The sequence below is a fragment of the Herpailurus yagouaroundi genome, unplaced genomic scaffold, assembly GCF_014898765.1.
Source record: "Herpailurus yagouaroundi ecotype Mexico unplaced genomic scaffold, PumYag 77, whole genome shotgun sequence".
Classification (NCBI taxonomy): Eukaryota; Metazoa; Chordata; class Mammalia; order Carnivora; family Felidae; genus Herpailurus; species Herpailurus yagouaroundi.
In genome coordinates this window covers 94,029,930-94,052,329 of record NW_024412388.1, presented here as the reverse complement: position 1 = coordinate 94,052,329, position 22,400 = coordinate 94,029,930, and the positions used below count along the sequence as shown (strand labels likewise).

The 22,400-nt window shown below is 41.3% G+C and overlaps 1 protein-coding gene across 1 annotated transcript in view; it reads left to right on the top strand.

The window, feature by feature from the left end:
• Window positions 1-22,400, top strand: part of SORT1 (sortilin 1) — a 67,707-nt gene that overhangs the window by 618 nt on the left and 44,689 nt on the right. The window contains exon 2 of the mRNA XM_040471211.1: window positions 1-134. This exon is cut by the window's left edge and continues 1 nt beyond it. Coding sequence (XP_040327145.1) covers window positions 1-134 — 134 coding nt within the window. The remainder of the gene's footprint in view (window positions 135-22,400) is intronic.

The window sequence follows — 22,400 nt, the reverse complement described above, 5'->3', positions numbered from 1 at the left end:
GGGGGCTGCGCGGGGCCGCGCCCGGGGGCCCGGTTCCCCGCGGCGGCCGTTGGCGCCGCAGCGCGCTCGACGAGGATGAGGACTGCGGCCGGGTCCGGGACTTCGTCGCCAAGCTGGCCAACAACACGCACCAGGTGAGCGGGCGCCGGGCCCGGTTGCCGCCCAGACTGCGAGGTGCCGCCCCCGGGCCCCCGGCGGCCGCCTGCCCCGCCCGCGCAGCCCGCCCCTCTTTCTCCGTCCGCGCGCCTCGCGTCTCCGCCGGGGAGACCCGGGCCGCTCGCCTGGCCGCGGCCCCGAAACTGCGGCGGGCGGAGTCCGGCCCGGGAGCGGCCCGCGGGACGCCGCGGCCCGCGCGGCTGTGTTTCGTCACAGGGGAGGCAGCCTTCGACTTTCACGGCATTCTTTTTTTTTTTTTTTTTTAAGTTGTCAAAATCTCTTGTGCGTCGCTGTTTTTGCCTCTGTGTAAATAATTAGGATCCAGTAGCGCTATAACCCACTAGGCAACTGGAGGAATAATTACCTCTTAAGTGCTTGGAGAAGTTGGGCTGCGCAGAAGCAAAGGTGTGTCCTCGCTGGGTCAGTACTTTCAGGGTGGGTAGGCGGGTGTTCAGAAATCCCACGGCAGTTCCTAGGTTACTGTGTGTATTTTAATAGGCAAAGGAACAAGCTTGGAAGTAGGATCACAGTATATATGTGATCTCTCTTACGCTTTCACATTTGACCTTCTATCCTGGCTTTGGACTCTGACCAGGATGTCTTCATCCTGTTGTTAGCAAGATTTCCAAGAGTTAGGACGCACGTTGCAGATACTCTCCTTTGCGCTAGGTCCTAGTCAACAACTTTAGAAATTGTAGCATTTCTGGCCCTGGGGACAAGCCCCTCAACCTTTGCACGCTACTGGCCTGACAAAGCCCATTGTTAAGAAGGTCCTGGCTCCTTGCTGCAGTGCAACATGGGCATCTTCCTCTTGTTTTTCTAGAACTAACAGTTTAATTGTTGTTACCCATATATGCACAATGTATTCTCAATTTAATATGTTCTTTGTTATAGCTCTTGCTCTTTCAAAGAGAGTTGCATGGGGGGACAGAGATGAGTGGCTAACTGCACTTGTCCATGTATAGCCATGTTCCCTGTCAGCCAGATCTCAGTCTCCCCCTGAACTCTCATTCTCCCTCTGCCTGGACTATACTTGTTACCTGTGCAGAATTCTCAGATCTGCACTCCCCCCTCCCCCTAGGGCAACTGCAGTCAGGGCACAAGCAGTCAGGGGTAGCCGGGTAGCCCCACGTAAGGCATTCCAGGCAGGAGCTGTGGAAAGGTGGTGAAACTAGTGCTGACGGGTGGGATGCAGATTGGGTGGAGTGAGTACCGGGAAGACTTCCTGTTTGTGGAGGAAGAAATAATGTTGTAGACTTCCATCTCACGGTGGGGTGTTGAGAAAGGCCTTGCAGTACCAAAGCTGAACTTACAACAGGACCACTTCCTTCCTGGAGTCAGCTGGACACAGCATTCTTACTCCATATTTGATTCTTCTCTTGCTGGTTGACCTACCTAATTTAGGACCTGCTGCTCCTCCTGGATTTATTCCTGCAGAACCTTCCTTGATTGGCTTGACTTGATATGTCATTTGTAAACTATTGATTTTTAAAGCTAGAGGTTGAAAAAACTGGCTCAGGGGATTCTTAGGCCAAATCTACTCAAGAGCAGGTCTTAAAATCTGGTTCTTTAAGGTCCATATGAAAAGAAACTTCCCTCTGTTTCTCTCATTTTATTTAGCTACTGTTTCCAGTGTTTTGTTTTGTTTTTTAGCTTTTTTTCTTAGTCTTTCAGTGACCTAATTTTAAATAGCTCTTTTTGCACTTGTTCATCGTCCATGATCTCTCCTTCAGCGATCCCATCCTATTTATAACATGTATATGTGGCCAGAGTGAAGCTGTTGTTAATATTCTTCACCTTAGACATGGTTGAGTAAAGCAGGTCTTAGAGGTCCACCTCCTTTTTTTTTTTAATTTTAATGTTTGTTTGAGAGAGAGAGAGAGAGAAGCAGCACGAGTGGAGGAGGGGCAGAGAGAGGGAGACACAGGATCCGAAGCAGGCTCCAGGCTCTGAGCTGTCTGCACAGAGCCCTACGCAGGGCTCGAACTCACGAACCATGAGATCATGACCTGAGCCAAAGTCATGGCTTAACCGATTGAGCCACCCAGGTGCCCCAGAGATTCACCTCCTTAACAGGAATTGTTACATAGTGGTTTGTTCTGGTTTTCGCTTCTCTGTTTTTAGAAGTCATAATAAATCTTCCTGAACTATACTGAAGAGATCTAGTATTTGGGGATCTAGTATTTTATCTAGTATTTTATCTTACACTATAATAGTGTGAGATAAAAGTATCAGCAGGACAAAACAACTTTTTTTAATCAGGGATATTGTATACTTTTGTACAGCTGGGAAAGTGCCATTTAGAGTAGTTTTTCATAAGATGACAGGATTCACTTCCCAAGGAAAATCAGAAGTTCTTGGTTCTCTTCTTATTTGCTAAAATGTGCTGTTCGTGTTAGACCACATTAATCCATACAGTCAGTATATGAGAATGCCCTAAAAATGTTCAAGGTGTGCTGAATGATACCAGGAAAAGATAATTCAGACTGGACAATGAAAAGCCTCAGAAGGGTTTAGCAGATCTCCTGGACCTATGGTTTGTTTGGCTTATGAGAATATGTTGGTGTTTCATCTTCCTTAAAAAGCAAGGTAGTTCTAAACCATGATAGCACTTTTCTGTTCTGGTTTAGGAGACCTGTGCCCTAATGACCTGAAACTCGGGCTCAATAAATACCCTTTTTGCCTCTAACCCAAAACTGTTTTCACACCACCCTTTTTACTGATTCTTTCCTTTAAGTGCTTGGAATGCTCATGACATGTATAACCTTTGTACATGAGAGAAATTGAGCAAGCATAGATTTTATTAATGTTGGTTGCTAAGTTGGATTGCTTCAAAACATTCCTCCTATAAGTAGCCCTTTGAGGTTAGGCATGAAAACTGTCTTAAAGAAACAGATGAAATGCCTTGGCCGGAGTTACAGTGGTTGCTGACATAATTTCCTTCTCATTCCTGGGTTCAGACCATTTGATAATTTCCTTAAAACTTTCAAAAGTTATGATTAAAAGCCAGAAAACTGCTGCTCCTTCTCTGTCCTCCCTCTGCTGCTGTCATTAACTACTTCTTTACACATAACTTCCCAACTTCTACCCCAACATCAAAGCATCTGGTTTCTTAAGTAAACAGGCCCTGTGGAGAGACTGTGTTGTGTGTATGTCAGCTCTGAGAAGAATGTGTGTGTGTGCTTGCTGGTGCTGGCAAGGCTGAGTCCAGGCTGACAGGACTGAATGTGCCTGTTGGAGGTTCAAGGAGCTGCCACTTCTAGCCTGTCGTGGATCTTTGTAACACCCGGAAATCTGAAGGTCAGTGCCTTTAGCTCCCCTGCAACTTTCTAAGTGCCTCACTTATTCCAACATTCAACCTCTCTTCATACTACCTTCCCCGGCATTCCCAGCCACACCCTCGAGTTAATCTTCTCTTGAGTCCTGTTCCACCCATTTGTTTGGGGGTCAAAGAATAGGAGTTCTGCAGGATTTCCTTCTTGGTCCTGGTTGAGCAGAATGAGCAAAATCCTCATGGGATTCTACTCCCATGCAGTATACTAATCAGAACTTTAACCCCTAATGGCTGTTAACATGCCGTATGCATTGGGGATTTCAGTTACAAGTATCAGCAGATTCGATGAAGTATATTTATCTGGGGAAAGGTTAGTTAGTCCTCATCTGAAGGTTGGCTGGGGTGAGGGTAGACAGCTACCCAGGCAGGACAAGTGGCTGAGAGGGAATGCAGCGTGACAATTAGGTAAGTTCTCTGCTGACTCAAATATTTGGCTCTGTGCCTAGTGATTTTTAATTAGAAATCTGAGTCTCTTGTCTGTTTGTGGAAATAATTGGGAGAAGGCTCATGTTCTGGTCAATTTCTAATGGTTACTTTCTTTCTGTAATGATAATAATAATAGGCTCTCCATCCTGCTGTTTTGATCTGATCTTTCGTGTCAGGTTCACGGAGGCTATTAGCAGCTTCTTCTGCACTCTGCCGATTTCTAATCGGCTCCTGCCAGCAAGCATTGGATTCTCAGTGGGTGACTGCAGAGACTGTGCTCCCCAACTTTGTCCTACTTGGCCTGTTATCCTTGTGTGATCATCACATCAGGGCAATGCTTAACACTGAGTGGTAGTGGTCGGTAGGAGTAATGTCTGCTCCTCTCCCTCCCTTTCTGTGCACCCCGACCCCTCAAGTTCTGTCTCTACAGAAAGTGAACTATGTTTTAAGACTGAAGAAATGACGTTCAAATGTTTTAGGTGATTAGAAGCTAATATTAGCGTACACAAAACTATCAAATTTAACATCTAATTTAAAAATACAGCTTTTTAAGGAAAAGGTGCTATGATAGTAGCTCCAAAAGTATTTTGAAATAGATAGTGCATTTGTAAATTTCCAAAAAATTTTTCAGTTGCCTTCTTATCCTTTTGTAACCAGTGTTTCTTTTGCATCTTTTACTCTTTTTTAAAAATTTGGTGAAAATTGATTGGGGTGCCTGGGTGGCTCAGTCAATTAGGCATCCAACTCTTGGTTTTGGCTCAGGTCATGATCTCACAGTTTGTGGGTTTGAGCCCCAGGTTGGGCTCTGTGCTGGCAGTGCAGAGCCTGCTTGGGATTCTCTCTCTCCCTCTCTCTCTCTCTGCCCCTCCTCCACTTGCTCCCTCTTGTTTTCTCTCTCTCAAAATAAATAAACATTTTTTAAAGTTTGGTGAAAATTTGTTCTTTCCCATTGTCTAGGTAGCCATGTCACTGATCTTTATGTAAATGGGTTTGAGGAGTAAAATGGGCAATGAGGAACATGCTAGTCAATTTTAGTCAGTTTTAGACAGGTTTTGTATTGTTGTTCTAATAGTGACTGTAATCAAAGCTGGGTTAGTAATATATATCTTTGAGCTAGCTAGGTCGAATGGATCTTCACAACCGACCCGTCAAATCTGTAGAGGTTTTTAAGTGAATGCTGGACATGTGGAGGGTTTTTTTTCTGTTGTTTTTTTTTTTGTTTGTTTGTTTTTTAAAGATTGAGGCTATTTTCCCTACTCTACTCTCAACCCTAGTCTCAGGAAACCACAGTAAAAACAGAATCTTCCATTCAGAGCCTGTGGTGTTTTGCTGAGAAAGTTTTCTGTGACTGTAATTTATTTTCTGTTTTGCATTTCGCTTTCTAGCCCTCAATTCCTCATCTACAACATGAGAAATTTTGGATTAGATTTAAAATGTCTAAAAAAATTCTGATTCATATGGAAGAGGAGGAGGCCAGAGGTTGTGATCACAAATGTTTATTGCTTGATTCCAAATTTAGAAGCAAATTGCGGCTGATCTGCTTCACAGTTGAACTTGAACATAGCCTGGGATTTCACATCTGGGGGTAATTTGTTACCACCTCCAGAGCTTGCTTCACTGAAATACCAGTGTTGTTAAAGATAGCAGGAGTATTTTTTTTCATATAATTATGAAAGACCTTTGATTTGATTTGTTTATTTTTTGGGTAGTTCTTTATCATTCTTTGTTGCCTGAAGAATCTAATACTAAGCAAATACTAACCAAAGCTTTTGGATAGTCCAAAAGCAAACCCAGTAAATATATAATAGTAAATTTGTTTTTTCTCCTTCCCTACAGTACTTTGCCAAAACTGGGGCTTTTTTTTTTTTTTTTTTTTTTTTTTGTCCTGACTGCTTGTATTTGAAAACAGATGGCCAGGGGGCCTGGGTGGCTCAGTCAGTTAAGTGTCCTACTTTGGCTCAGGTCATGATCTCACGGTTTGTGAGGTCAAGCCCCATATCGGGCTGTCTGCTGTCAGCACAGAGCTCACTTCGTATCCTCTGTCCCCCCTCTCTCTGCCCCTCCCCTGCTCTCTCCCTCTCTCTTTCTCTTTCAAAAATAAATAAATTAATAAAAAAGATTGTCAGCTTACCATTAGTATACTCAGTCCTGTGCTAGTTAGAAATGTATGTGTGATTAATTGACTTGATTTTTTTCATCAGAAGAAATGTATGTTTTTTTCCCTTCTAGGGCTTGAGTACTATCTCTCTCTTATTTGCTTTTGTTAAGAGTTTTGTTCTTCCTGTATTACCTAAGAAACTAAGCTCTAATATTGTACTTAAGCCAATTTGTAAGTCTGTTCAACAGTAAGATCACCCTGAAGAATCAAGAGAATTGAACTGGGAAGAAAAATTTTGATGAACCTCATACTTCCCAGACAAGATGACTCAATCAAATGTCTATCTGGTACATACTATTTGTCAAAGGGATTTAAATTACAGATATGTTGTATACAAAATTCAAAAGAGAGATCTCAATACCCAGATTTGAGACCTTGTTCTGCTGCTTTATAGCTATGTGATTCATGGACAGTCGCTTAACTTCTATGACCTTTATAAGTTTATAAACTAGATAAGCAGCTTTAGGATTATTTGGAGGGTCAAATATGAAGTTCTATCAAAATGTTTTGTTAAACGTATTATGTGGATGTCATTCATTTAAGCACTTACTAAACTGTATAGTGGAGTTCAGGCCTGTGCATCATCACAGGTAAACATTAAAGATATCCTCATTGGTGCTACTTTAAGGGTTTAGGTGTTCAGAGATGGCTTGATGAGAGTTTGGAAGAATTTTTGAAGAAGGCTTGACCACTACAGTGCGGTGGTCTGGGAAGGCCTCCTAGATGAAGAGAGAATCAAGGTATGGAGGTGATTATTAAGGAGATCTGTAAAGGCATGATGGAGGGAAATCCAACATATGCTCAGGGAATGGTCAATGGAGAGATGAGGAGTATGTCTAAGCTTTCCAGAAGAACATATAGAAAAGTCAAAAAAGGTAGCTCTTGGGCAGGGATGAGAAGAGGAAAGAGAGGGGATGTCTGGGCAGGGAATTTTGTGTTGGGACTTACATCTTTTAGTGCTAGAGAGGGGGCTAGAGGTGGAGAAACCAGAGGTGGAAATGGGGAGCCAAGAAGAGTTATCCTTTTTAGAAGGTGACCGTTGCTGTGGTCTTGAAGAATGCGCCCAACAGGAGAATGGAATAGAGGGCAGTGCAGACCACCTTTTATACTTGAAGTGCTGAAGGTTCTAAGGAACACTCCTGGACTCCTGGACCCTATTGGAGGAGGATGTGAGCCAAGGCATGAGAAACCCAGGAGCTATAAGACGAAGCCGAGGAACAGATTTCTCTGTTCTGAACATTTGTGAACAAGCATAAGGGTGAATTCTTGCTGATAATGTGCTAAACAGTTTGAATCATAGATTGTTAGGCTAATTAGCTGGTCATATCTCTTTTACTGATGAGGCTAAATTACTTGCATGTGGGCCAAGAACTGAGAGTAGAACACAGATGTCCCAACGTGGTGCTACATTTGGAAGTGTTTCATAGAGACATTTTAAATCAGTGCATTTGCTTTAGGGATAAGGCAAGGTTATAGACCCCTGATGTAAGTCATATAGTTATGAATTCTTCTCTGCTCCTTAAGGTCATTGTACCCTCAGCAGAACTCAATTAGCCTTTTTATTTTTTATTTTATATTTATTTTTGAGGACAGAGACAATGTGAGTGGGAGAGGGGCAGAGAGAGAAGCAGAGAGAGAATCCCAAGCCGGCTCCGCGCTTACAGCACAGAGCCCAACATGGGTCTTGAACTCACAAAACTGTGAGACAATGACCTGAGCCAAAACCAAGAGTTGGATACTTGACTAACTGAGCCACCCAGGCACCTGTCAGCCTTTTTAAACCTCAGTTTCCCATCATATAAAATGGAGCATTATCAGAGGCTTTGAAGAGAAAATGTTTTGAACACCTTGAAGTACCATATATGTGTTGTTTATGTCATTTCTTAATAAGCCTGTTGATCTGTTCTTGAGGCCACAGGCCCAAATGTCAACCAAATGATCCTGATAAATACCAACTCCAGGGGAACACGTGCATAAGCGGAGATACATGAGATGAGGTGGTTTTATCACTTGGCAGGGTTGGGTGACAGGCTTGGGCGGGGGTGGCAAGAAGGAAAGTGAGTCAAGATTGGCAGAAATATGAGAAGCGTATGTGTTCTTTTTATAACCTTCATGATTACATCAAAATTTTAACTTGTTAATATGATCGACAGTTTTTTGAGGCAGTGGTTAGGAGGGAACATGATCTCAGGTCAGACCTGGCTGGATTCAAACATCAGTGGTGATCATGGGCAGATTAATCTCAGTGAACCTTAGTCTTTTCGTCTATAAAATGGGTAGACTACTCTCTGTGTCTTAGGGTCATTGTGAAGAGAAAATGAGACATGGGATATAGTGTGTATTCATCCTTTATCATATCTTATAATGATTATTTCCACACAGCTTCTGATGCATTCCAGTTAGATGCTCAAATATTTGGGTATGCACTTTTTTTTTTTTTTCATAGCTGTAATATTCCTAAGAGAGTTATTATGGCTACTCACAGGAACCAAATCTGGATTAAGAAATATGTACCACCTATGTCCTTGGACTTGGGATTTTAAGAAAAAGGGTATAAGGTGAGAGAGAGATTATTTGACCAAAGTGTCGTTCCTGAAGCTATGGAAGATGAAAGGGGGGAAATCATAATCCCACCATCATCAGCTACTGGCTCATTGGGTTCTATTAATTTCAAGTATATATAGCTATTTACTTATAGTTTTAAGGAATTCACAATTAGAACAAATAAGACTACTTATCATTTCATAGCTACTTCTCTTTCATTAAGCTTTAGTTTATTAGAGTTAGCGTCCGTGGTTTCAAGTTGACAGCCCTGAAATGGCACCTTGCCTGTTTCACCCTCATTTGGTAACTGAGCAGCCACTGTTAGCTTTGCACTGTGCCATCTTCTGTGGACTTTTAAGAAATATTAACGAGATGTGATCAGTACTTCTCAGGAACTTTGCTGGGAAGCAGAGCAGACCAGAATGTCAATGGAATTATTTTTTATTATGTGCATATCTCTTTAGGCTAACATTTCACCACTTCCTGGCCTCTGTTAACCCTCTGTTCCAGTTAGTGCGACCTTTTCACCAGTCCCTTGAGCTCATCATGGGCTAGGCTGCTTCTCCATCTTTGTGCACATGGCTTTTCTTCCCATCTGAATGCCCTTCTAGCTCTAGGTGCTTTCTTCTGTTCTTTCCTACCACATTTAACTATGCCGTGTGATCTAGCACTTAACTGTAGTATTCTGTCTTGTATTCACTCTCATTTATTAAATTTCTTATTCCCCACATTATAAACTTCTTAAAGGTAGGAGCGATACTTGCACGATTCTTTCACCACGTTTGCCTCATACAGTGCTGGGGGAGACTGCAGTGTGTGGTCTGGAGTCAGGAGTTTGAATCTTTGCTCTGCGGCTTACAAACTCTGTGACTCTGGACAAATGACTTAACCTCTTTGAACCCACTGCTTCATTTATAAAGTAGTAGTGCGTTATATATCATAAGCGCTCAGTTAAACTTCAGTGCCATTACTGGTTTTCTGTACTTAACAGTCGCTAATTGCCCGCCTTCCAAAACTTAGGCATTGGTCCTGGGAAGTGATGGTGAAACACAGCAGACAAGATCCCTCCTTTTATGAACCAGCAGGACAAAAATGAAAATTAAACAAATACATAATTATAAGTACAGTAACTACCCACAAGAACAAAAGTAACTACAGGAGAATAACTGACAGAGGGCCTTTTACTCTGGGGGCATTAGGAAGGACTTACTGAGAAATTATTTAAATTGATACTTGAAAATGAATAGAATTTTATCAGGAGGAGTATCCCAGGCGGAGAGAACTATATGTTCAAAGGCTTCAGGCTGGAAAGAGCTTGGTATGCCCTAGGATCTGGAAGAAGGCCCATGTGGTTGTAGCAGAGGCTGTGAGGGTTTAGCCCCCACCTGTATTGGGGAGTGGCTGGCAGCTGGGACCCATCCCTTATCACTGTCTTGTCTTCGAAGTGGGACTAGGATGTAAAAAGTAAATGCTAACTGTTTTGAAACTTAGCTCATTTATTGGGCATAATCAGAATTGAATTATCTCATGAAAGTGAATTTTTCAAAAACTAAGCCTGTCCTTTTAAATGCTAGAGATTTTTTGTTTTTGTTTAATGGAAACTCTTATAAAATATTTCTCTGCCTTCTTAGTCAACAGTATGACCCTGGATCATTTAGGAAGAGATTAAATTATGCTATCCCACCACTCACATTATTTTATTTTGTTATTTTATTTATTTATTTTGTTAAAGCATTAGAGTTACTTTTATTTGTACCCCCACAATACAAGTTCTCCAGGTACTAAGGATTATCAGTAAATGTCCCTTCAGTGGTTGACCACAAAAGGCTGAAGTTCTTCATAATATAGTACAAGTCATTTTTGATTCTCTCTCTCACATTTAGTGTAGAATCTATCAGCAAATACTGTATTTTCTGGTTCCAGACACACTTTAAATCCATCTACTTCTCTCCATTTCCATTGGCTAGCACTCCATTTCAAGCCACTGTAATCTTTCACCCAGATTCATGCAATTGTCTCCTCATTTGTATCCTCTTTTTCATTCTTGGTTCTCTAGTCTATTTGCTTTTTTTTTTAATTTTATTTTTTTAAATTTACATCCAAATTAGCATATAGTGCAACAATGATTTCAGGAGTAGATTCCTTAACACCCTTACCCATTTAGCCCATCCCCCCCTTCCAAAACCCCTCCAGTAACCCTCTGTTTGTTCTCCATATCTAAGAGTCTCTTATGTTTTGTCCCCCTCCCTGTTTTTATATTATTTTTGCTTTCCTTCCCTTATGTTCACCTGTTTTGTCTCTTAAACTCCTCACATGAGTGAAATCATGATATTTGTCTTTCTCTGACTAATTTCACGTAGCATAATACCCTCCAGTTCCATCCACGTAGTTGCAAATGGCAAGATTTCATTCTTTTTGATTGCTGAGTAATATTCCATTATATATATACCACATCTTCTTTATCCATTCATCCATCGATGGACATTTGGGCTCTTTCCATACTTTGGCTATTGTTGCTGCTATAAACATGGAGGTGCATGTGTCCCTTCGAAACAGCACACCTGTATCCCTTAGATAAATGCCTAGTAGTGTAATTGCTGGGTCGTAGGGTAGTTCTGTTTTTAGTTGCTTTTTTTTTTAATTTTTAAAAAATGTTTATTTATTTTTGAGAGAGAGACAGAGACAGAGACAGAGCACGACCTGGAGAGGGCAGAGAGAAAGGGAGACACAGAATTCGAAGCAGGCTCCAGGATCCGAGCTGTCAGCACAGAGCCCGATGCGGGGCTCAAACCTACGGACTGGGAGATCATGACCTGAGCTGAAGTCAGATGCTCAACCAACTGAGCCACCCAAGTGCCCCTGTTTTTAGTTTTTTGAGGAACCTCCATACTGTTTCCCAGAGTGGCTGCGCCAGCTTGCATTCCCATATTTTGTTATTTTTTTAAAATGTTTATTTATTTATTTTGAGAGAGAGTGCACGAACAGGGGAGGGGCAGAGACAGAGAATCTCAAACAAGCTCCACACCATCAGCACAGAGCCGATGCAGGGCTTGAACCCACGAACCCGGAAATCATGACCTGAGCCGAAATCAAGTCGGACGCCTAATTGAGCCGCCCAGGTGCCCCACCACTCACATTATTTTATTAAAAATTTTTTTTAATGTTTATTTATTTTTGAGAGAGAGAGAGAGAGAGACAGAGTGCAAGCAGGGGAGGGGCAGAGAGAGGGAGACACAGAAACGAAAGCAGGCTCCAGGCTCTGAGATGTCAGCACAGACCCCGATGCAGGGCTCCAACTCACGGTCGGCGAGATCATGACCTGAGCTGAAGTTGATCGCTTAACCAACTGAGCCACCCAGGCACCCCTCACATTATTTTAATATGGTGTGGCATTCATGCCCTCAAGAGCTGTTGAGAATGTGGAGCTGTTTTCTCCCCTTTTGAACGGCCCGTTGTCTGTTCGTTGAAGTTTACTTTTTTTCCTACAGAAGTGATAGACCCCTTGCAATATCCTGGTCCTCTTTGCTGCTGATCCTGTCTTGAGATACACTATCCACCAAATTTTATTTGCTTCTTTTGTAAACTAAGAAAATGGATTCCTAACGTTAGACCATTCTAGCAAGTTTAGCAAATTGACTTAGAGTGATGGTCTGCAGGTTTATCTTAGAGGTCAAATGCATAGATTTCTACTGTACAGACCCTGGCACCAGAAGTCTCCCTTGCTTCCTTCCAGTGAGCATTCGGCTCTTTGGGGCTTCTGTCTAACGCAGGTTGCTATTGCCCACCCCCACCCCCCCTTTGCAACACTAGAGTGTTATGGAGCAGGAGCTGAATTTGTTTGTTTGTTTGTTTTTTTGTTTAAACAAAGAGCAGTGGAAAAGCAAACTGAGCGGTTAAATTATTGATGAGTCATAGAATCTTAAAGATCTAGAAATGTCACTCCAGCCCCCTTGCCTTGGTGGTGAAGTTAGGTTGTGTCGCTCACGCTCCACACAGCTTTCAGCAGAGCTGGAAATAAAATTCAGGTTGAATATTATCCCATTGCTCTCCTGTGTATCATCCTGCCTTGCAGAAGACTCTGAATAATTGAGTAGGTATGAAAACTTGTGTAATATTTGGTGTTTAGCTGTTTCATTTCTAAGAATAGTCTCCATGAGAACTGGAACATTTGTGATCTTATTTTTAGCTCATGTTTTATGATCCTTGCAGCGCCTTATTTAACAGAACTGAATTCTGTTAAGATTTTCTCCCTGCCTGCGAGAGCATCACCTAAGTTGTGTTCCAGACCTCTTTTGGACATCACTGTGTCCTTTCTGTCCCTGTGTTCCCTAGTTGGGGTTTGGAAGCCTGAATCTTAAATTCCTAGCTTTTATGGAATCACTAGGGCCTTGCCTTTTTATGTTATTTCATTTGATTCTTATTATTCCAGTGAGTGAAGGCGCATAATTCAGTTTTACTCTGGAGGAAATGGATGCCCAAGAGAGAAAATAATTTGTGCCTGTTTTTCCAACCAGCTAATAACTGTACTGGGTTTTTGCACCCACTTTTGTGGTTTTATTTTCACTATTACAGGCTGCCGTCTATAGATTAAAGGTCTAGCATGTTTTGCCTTCATTTTTAGACTTCTGTAGGAGGTGTGTTTTGGGGTATAAATGCTCCACAAGCACAGAATGTGTATTATTACTTCTGTTTCCCCAGTGCTCCAAATAGGGCATGGCCCATGGTAGACACACAGATGTACTTGTCACAAGAAGGAATCTGTGTGAACGATGCCATCATGGGATTCATTCCCTCATTTACTAGCCAGAGAGATGGTTCCTGATGGCAGGACAGTTGGGTCATCTGCAAGTGCCTTTTCATCTGGGTCTGGCCCTGTGAACCTGACCCACACTTGGTTGTCCAGTGTTGGTTCTTCCAGTATTTTACTTTTGATCAGGTGTGTAACTAAAGATGGGCAGAAGTTTCTCGTTACCAAGTGGTTGTTTTTTTGTTTTTGTTTTTTTTCCAAGCTACAGTGACTGTCAGGACTAACTTTAAGTTCTCCAAGCTATAGCAACAGTAATTAGGCTTCTGGTTTAATTAGATGTGAAGACAAAGTTCTCCCCCTGAAGAATGTTGTGGTTTGTGGCCTTTCTCTTTTTCCAGGTGGAACTAGCTGTTGGCCACAGGACCAGAGAAATGGACATTTGTGGTAATTCATGGTCTCTGAAATGTGTGGACCTCAGGCTTTAAAATGGTAGGCAATAAATGCATGGATAAATCTTACCACCAGCTGTCAAGGTGGATGTATTTCAGAGAAGGTGTTAAGAGTTGACCCTTACTCTCTTAACATAATGAATCCCTGAAAACCAATTTGGTTATAAATGCCAGCCAGCAATTCCCTGCTGCCCAGAGCTTCCCTACTGGGGGCAGTAAACGGCTGTCAGTACCATCTGGGACACTAGAAATCACTGTTCAACAGGTGATGAACAGAAGACTGTGAGTATATCGGTGAATAATGATGTTAAGATGTGGTATTAGGAAATCTACCTCAAATCAAGACCACCCATGTTAGTGTGACAGGGGGTCCGGGGTTCTCTGACCTGTCCTGTAACCTTCTGTTACACCCCATTAGCCAGTATTAATAGAAGAATAAACTGATATGTTCTATGTGTACTTTTTATACCACCCTTTTATATGTTCTTTCTTCAAAATAAAAATAACTTCTATAGTTTTATGTTTAAAAGTGATTCCTGATAGTTGGAGGTGGGGTGGGGAGTAATTCAGTCAATCCAGAAAAACTATAAAGAAGTATCACCATAAATTCTACCACTTAGAGACAGTTGCTGTTAAATTTTGAAGGACCTCCTTTCAGATGTCTGTTATCCATTAATACACATACAGGATTTTATACACTATTCCATAACTTGCTTTGTACTCAACACATTAGGAATATTGTACCTTGCAATGTCAGTGACTACCTGAAACATTTTCAGCAGCACCTGGTATGTTGTTTTATTGCACACCATAGCTTATTTAACAAAGCTTTAATCCCTCACCTAGAATATACAGATACAGTGATAGTTTATGGGATTGTTATATGGATTAAATGATAATGTGTGAAGATGCTTTGCAATGGAGATGGCCTGTAGGAAGTGCTCAGTAGTTGTTAGCTGTGGTAAACACCCAGGTACAAACACATCTTTTGTTAAGATGTGTAATTACCCCCTATGATAAATTCCTAAGATTGGGTTTGTTGGGTCACAGGGTATGGGCATGAGCTCTGATTCACATCATCAAGCATCACTTCAGAAAAGTGGTAGCAGTTGATATGCTCCCATGGACAGTGTACACAGGTGCCTGGTCTCCGTGCCCTCACTGGATAAGTTCTGTTGAGCTTTTCTGGAAGGTGGAAACGCCATCACATTATTCTTCTTTGATTTCCTTTGGATTACTCGTGAAATTGAATAGCTTTTCATATGTTATGAGCTGTTTCCTTGTCCTTTGTGAATTGCTTGTTTGTGTCTTTTCCCTATTTTCTTTTGAGGCCTTTGTCTTTTTCTTATTGACTTGACAGCTCTTTTCTATAGTAACCCTTTGTCATGTTGCAAATAATTTTGACATGTTTCAAACTTGCTATGTGGTATTTTTGCCATTAAAATTTTTATATAAAGTCAAAGTAATCCCTATATTATGTTACGGGTTCCGTTTTTTGCATCATTTTTTGTAATGGTCTTCTCGTTCTGAGATTAAAAATAGTCACTCATCTTTCTAGGAGTTTGATTATTTGACTTTTTGTATTTAAATCTTGGCTGTATGTGGAATTTATTTGGGAGTGGGGTTAAGAAGGGTTTTGGGGATCCAGCTTATTTTTTTCCAAATAGCTAGTTTTTCCAGCACTTGCACCACTAACTTGAAATGCTAGCTTCATCATACACTAAAAGAAACCTTGTCCAGTCTTGGACTTTGTTTTGTTCCATTGATCTGTCTTGTTCCTGTGCCAGTAACTGTGTTAGGAGATTAATAAGTCTGTCTCCAGAAGTAGCAAATTTCATGCTTACCTGCTCCTGATAGAATCAGACTGACATTTTACATAGCCAGTCTTAAATTGCTTCGTTTCTGAGCTTCCTTCTGTAGGGTATGATTAAGTAATCTGAATTACTGTATTTACTCTGTGGTCCCACTGGATACTGGTTTTTGGATTGCTCATCACATAGATAGCATTTTTACATGGTTTCCCTTAATTTTGACCTGCTTCTAGATTGTACACTTGGCTGAGTGCTTAGCAATATGAAGTGGCCAGATCATGTTCTCTTTGTGCTAAATAATCTACCTCTTAGGCATACTACTTTGGAGCAACACAGCTATTGTTTTCCAGAAATAAAACATGCTTCAATTCTCCCCACCTTCTCCGTTTCAATTGTCAGGCATACAGCTAACACGTAACATCGTTTTTGCAACAGTGCTTGATGTAGACATTCCCTCTACCTTCTGTTGGCTGGACTTCTTGACTCCTACATGTTTTCATATGTTCAGTATTTTAATATTGTGGGCTATTCATTGGTAATACTGTTCTGAAGGTTTGGGGTTTTCTGCTCTTAAAGGGATTATTCTGCCTTTCACTTCTTTGTAGCTACAAAGCTTTGTCCTCGGCTCATATTTCTTTTATTCATCTTAACTTTGCTTTGATTTGAACAATTGAGCCATAACTTATGGGTTGATTAAGCTCAGCTGTATATACCATTGGAAACCTTGCCTATTTGAGCACGTAATCTTGTGGCCTCGTCTCTGTTTTCTTTGGGTATTTCAAGCAGAAGTACTTTTCTTCTCACATTTCCTTTTCTGTATTTTTATTACTTCTATTCTTACCATAACTTGTCTATCCTGATCTTAAAATTTTTATTTATTTTAACAAGCACTTACAGCATCTACTGCACACTCAGTACTTTACTATAGATGGTATTAATATGGTATTTGTGTTATCCTTTGAAATTTTTCAGAATGCTTACACGTATCTTTGTGTGTGTTCTACCGCACAACAACATTCCCGCGCCGTCTTGCTATTGCTTGTATCTGCTCCCACCTCTGTAAGCCCTGCTTAAATCTCAGTATGCAGACCATTGTTTCTTTGTACTCAAATGTTTGGATTTCTCTTCTGTGTAGTCTACCCCTGGCCAGTGTCTCCAAACACTTTGATGTGTTCAGGGCATCTTTACCAGTTTGGGCCATATGGAGTTGATGGTAACTATAAAGGGAAAGAGGAGTGAGGTCCCTATTGTAGGTGTGAGCACCCAGGAACATATGCTAGTGGCCACAGTGCTCTGGCTGGCAGAGGTGTAGGGAGAAACCCTGTTTAGCCATTATTTACTGAAATGTTGGTAATCATGGTAGAAGGAAGATTACGCACAGGTCAATAATGTTGGTAGCAAGAGTTTGTGAATAGACTTTTATGAGATATTTGTGGACCACTTAATACATATAAGACCTTGTGATATACCTGATGGGTAATACCAGATCACAGTGCCTGCCATCTAAGAATTCCTAGCGTAATTTGAGAGGCAACCAGATATGTAAATAGTTATAGTACCAGCAACATCTAGAAGTGCTGTGAGAATAATATCTAGGAAGAGATCATGTAAACTGCGATAATTAGGAACCAGAATGGTTGGTTTTACATGGAAAGGTGGGATTTTGCACTGGCGTAGTCCTTCTCTTGTGGCTGTCAAGAAGGAACACCCACCATACAGTACTGAGGGGCAGTGAACAATTTCAGAAGAGAAGAACCTTCCTTTTCTAAAACCTGCATTTAAAAAATATTTTCAGTGGGTATAGAATTCCATCTTTACAGTTTTCCCCTAGTTCTTTAAAGATGCTGATCCACTGGCTTGCATTGTGTCTAAGGGGAAGTCTACTGATTCTTTGTTCTTCTGTATGTAATGTCATTTCTTCTTCTGAGTGCTTTTAAAATTCTTATCACTGGTTTTAAACATTCTGAATAGGATGTGCTTTGGTGTAGTTTTCATTGTGCTCCTTCAGCTTGGGATTTGTGAGCTTCTTAGCTCTCTGGGTTGATACTTTTCATTAAATCTGGGAAACTCGGGGCTCTTTATTTCTTCAGGGTTTTTTTCTATTCCCACCCCCCACATCTTCCAGACACTCCTATTACATATATATTAGGTTACTTGAAGTTCTATAGCTCAGTGGTGCTCTGTTCATTTTTCCGGTCATTTTGGCTGTGTCTCACTTGGATGGTTTCCATGGGTAGGGCTTCGAGTCTGTTCGTGTCCTCTTCTGCAGCGCCTCCTCTCCTCGAGATGCCATCCAGTGTAATTTTCATCCCAGACGCTGTAGTTCCCATCTCTACAAGTCCAATTTCAGTCTGTTTTGTATCTTCTGTGCCTTTATTTAGCATGCTCAATCTACTCTCTCACTTCTTGAACCTGCGGAGTATAATTACAGCTCTTTTAATGTCCTTGTCTATTCTATTATCTGTGTGATTTCTGGGTCAGCTTGATTGATTTTTCTCATGGGTCCTGTTTTCTTGCTCCTTTGCACGCCTGGTTTTTTTGATTGAATGTTGGATATTGTGAATTTTATTTTCTTCAGTGCTAGATATTTTTATATTCCTATAAATATCTTGAACTTTGGTCTGGCACATAGTTAGGTTCCTTGGAAACGGATTGGTCCTTTTTTGTTCTTGTTTTTTTTTTTTTGTTTTGTTTTGGTAAGCTTTTAAGGTAAGACCAGAACAGCATTTAGACAAGGGTTAATTTTTCTTCATTGGTAAAGTAGAGTTTTTCCAAGTATTCTCTCTAATTCCTTGTGAAATATGAGGTTTTCTCCTTTGGTTGTTGGGAGCAGGAATTATTTCTGCTCCTGGGTGAGGGCCACATATGGTCTCCTTCAGTCCTTTCAGGTGGATCTTTCCCTGGTCTCAGGTAGCTTCCTCACATGCATGCACTGATGAGGACTCAGCTGAAGGCTTGGCAGGGTCGTTGGGAAGCCTCCATCTGTAGATCTCCAGAGTTTTCTTTCTGTCCAGCTCTTGCCTCTCTAGCACTCTACTACTGAACTCCAGCCTCTGTGGCCTCCCCAGACTATCAGCTCATCCCTTCAGACCTCTGGGCTCTGCCTGAGTTTCCCTCCCCTGCACTATGGTCTGGAAATTCTTTCCATGCAGTAAGCCAGGGAGGCCTTTATTTGTTTCCCATCTCTCTGGGATCATTGCCTTGAGATCCAGTGTCTTGAAAACTATTGTTTTACATATTCTGTGGGGTTTTTTTTTGGCGGGGGTGGGGGGTTATTTCAGGTGGGAAGGCAAATCTGGACCTTGTGACTTCACCTTGGCCAGAGGCAGAAATCCTCTCAGAACATAACTTTACATTCCGTACTCCTTCCCATCATAGAGAAATTAAGTGGGTCTGGCCTTTTCACTTCATCATCTGCCTTTTCAGAGCTTTACAAGTAGTTCTTTTTTTTTTTTTTTTATGTTTTTTATTTATTTTTGTGAGAGAGAGAGAGAGCGCGCCAGCAGGGGAGGGGCCAAGAGAGAGGGAGACAAAGAATCTGAAGACAGGCTCCAGGCTCTGAGCTGTCAGCACAGAGCCCGATGCGGGACTTGAACTCACAAACTGTGAGATCATGACCTGAACTGAAGTCAGACGCTTCACTGACTGAGCCACCCAGACGTCCCCACAAATAGTTCTTAAAGAAAATGAATTGGATGTTTTGAGTGCCATCCATATGCTATGTAGTATATTAGTTCCTAAAATGAAGGTTTTGTCCCTGCACGACATGGGCTTCAGGTCTAGTGAGGGAGGCAGACAAGGTTCTTGTTGCTGTAATTAAAAGTAACACATATTTTGAAACATTTTAAGATGCCACTGCAACATAGGGTGACATATACATTGTACCAAGTGTGATAAATGATTAACCATATGAACTGATGGCCTTTTGCCAACACTTGTGAATTCTGTCTCCTAACCATGACCAGGTTGCCCACCCTTTCCTGGCCATCCATAATTCTTCTCTGTTTGCAGGAGTAGGATTGTATCTGTGCTCTTGGTCCCCCAACGCTCCTGGATCTGTCTTCTTTCCATATGACCTTTTCTTTCCACCTGAGGTTTGATCTGTTGTTAGATCTGATTTCATTTTTGTCTTTGACTTTCACTAGAATGAGAATGTTAAAGACTGGAACCTGGTCCTCATACAGGATGAGAAATAATTCCTGTTCCCCCCAAAAAAGTTAGTTGCTTCTGCCATGGATGGATGGGTGTTTTTCAATGAGTGTATGTGTTTTCAAAAGTAAAATGTAATTGGTTATTGGGAAGGGAAGAGAGGGAAGGTTAAGGGTAGCAGAAGACCACAATTATAGTTAATAAACCTGGCCTGTATTTCCAGAGGAACTCTTTGGATGATAAATGAGGTCAGCCATCCTTTGAGTTGTTCAGGTGAAGCTGGGAGTTGCTAGTGATAGCTAATAATCCTCCTCCTTCTGTGACTGGGCAACAGGAACATGTGAGTAATGCATTGACTAGGTCAGGTGTGTAGAGCTTTGTCTGAAAAGTGAGAGTTGTAGATCATGATTGGCTCAAGACTAACTATACTGTGGCCTGATCAAGATAGCCAGGACTCCAGTGGTGGAATTTTTCGTATATCCTAGTCAGTTGTGGGGGCCAGAGCCTTCCTTGGAAAGATAGCCTATGTTTAGATGACTGTGAGGCCATGTCGTCTTTCTGGTGCCTGTGGTAGCTCTGGATATTCCTGTTCCTCAAGGAGCTCATTGATGTAATTTCAGACACTATATTCTCACTCAAGAGAACATGCTGTCTTGCTCTGTGTGCAGTATCTTACAAGACACATTGCTGTGTCAGTTTTTAAGCTTCTGGTTCCAGATGTCTCTAGCAGCCCTACGTTTTCTCAGATGCTTGGCCAGCTTACATGTATGAATGGCCTTTCTGTTCTGCAGAGGCTGTGAGAAGCTCTGCCTGAGCATGTGAGAGTTAACCAGCATTTAGTCAGGCCCTCTGTGAGGCACTGATTGTACAAGAGCTTCTGCTGACTTCAAAGATACTTATAGTCCAGAGGGGAAATAGCATAGGTGAATTCAGAAGCCCTTTCAGGAGAACCACGAAAGAAAATGAGAAGATAAGCAAAACAGTTAGTGTTTTGAGTCCTGTCTCTTCAGACCTCTCTGTTGGGGTAGCGGCTTGAGTGACCAAGCGGCTGGCCTCCCACCATTTATAGACATGTTCTATTTTGAGACTGAGTTGGTGGTTTGGGAAGGACGTATAATCATTTTCAACAAATGCTTATTGAGTGTGTAAAGTATCGTGGTAGGCATAAGGAATACCAACAAGTATAAAGTTATCGCCTCTGCTTCTAAGGAACTGCTCATACTCAGAAAGGCAGGGCATGCTTAAGATGAAAAAACTTAATAAGATATATGTCTTTGTAAGAGAAAAGCACGTAATTGTCACCATTTAGTAGAACTAAATACTAGACTAATTAACTGCTCGGAGAGTGGGGCTTGAGGTGGTGGGGCATGTGGCAGAGGGAGAGGAAGTATCTTCACTTTTTACTATACATCTGCCCTGTGAACAACATGGGTTTGAACTGCATGGGTCCACTTACACGTGATTTTTTCTGATGAGTACAGTACTGTATATGTATTTTTCTCTTCCTTATGATTGCCTTTATAGTGTTTTATTTTCTCTAGCTTATTTTATTATAAGAATATAGCATATAATACATATACAAAATATGTGTGCATCTACTGTTTATGATATTGGTGAGGCTTCCAGTCAACAGTAGCCTATTAGTAGTTATGTTTTGGGGGAGTTAAAAGTAATATGCAGATTTTTGACTGTACCAGGGGGTCAGCACCCCTGACCATCCCCCACCCCCCCGCATTGTTCAAGGATTAACTGTATATATTTGTGTGTGGTTGGAAATTTTTACCAAGTGCCATTGTTGCCTTTTTGGAATTCTTTCTTTTTCAGTTAAAAAATGATAGAAACTAGTAGATTATACAAATAATGTTAGCCTTGAATATCTCTGCACGATAGGGTTACAAATGGTTTATATTTTCCTTATCATACCTCCCTACTATTGCCTACATTTTCTATAACGGATATGTATTATTTTATAAAGAAAGTATTTGAAAACCAAAACCCTAAAGCATCTATGATGATGATTATAACTATAGTCCAACATGCTTACCATATCTTGGAATTAACACACCAGCTTTCCCTTTTCTTTCTCCTCACTCTTACCACGACAGTTAAGATTGTTCTTCTGTCATAATCATCATCATCACTAAATAAAGGTGAAGTAGGGCATTGGCTCTTTGATTCTGTCCCTTGTCATTTTGGGTCAGTGAGTTAACCTAGGAGCCAAAGGAATCCAGCTATTAACTGCTCAGCTGTACTGTGAAGGCTGCCTTGAAAAATGTAAATTATGCTGATTGGGTTACAATTATATCTGTCAATGTGGGCTGTGATCTCTTGTTTTAAAGCATCCTAAGAATACTTTCTGTATCTTTATATTTAGTCCTGTTGGAGAAAGCAATTAGATTATTCCATCTCCCCATCTGGTGCAGTAAGAAAACTCATCTGCTTGGCTTACTTTGTATGAGAGAGAATTAAAATGTCCAAGTTGTTTGTAATTTGGGTTAAGTAGTTCAGTCCTGTCTCTTCCAAATTTTGTTCTGGGAATCTGTATCCCCTTATAATTATGAACTGAATTACTTTGAAAGTAATAGTGTTCTGAATTATTTAAGGAAGTCAAAGATCAAAAGACAGA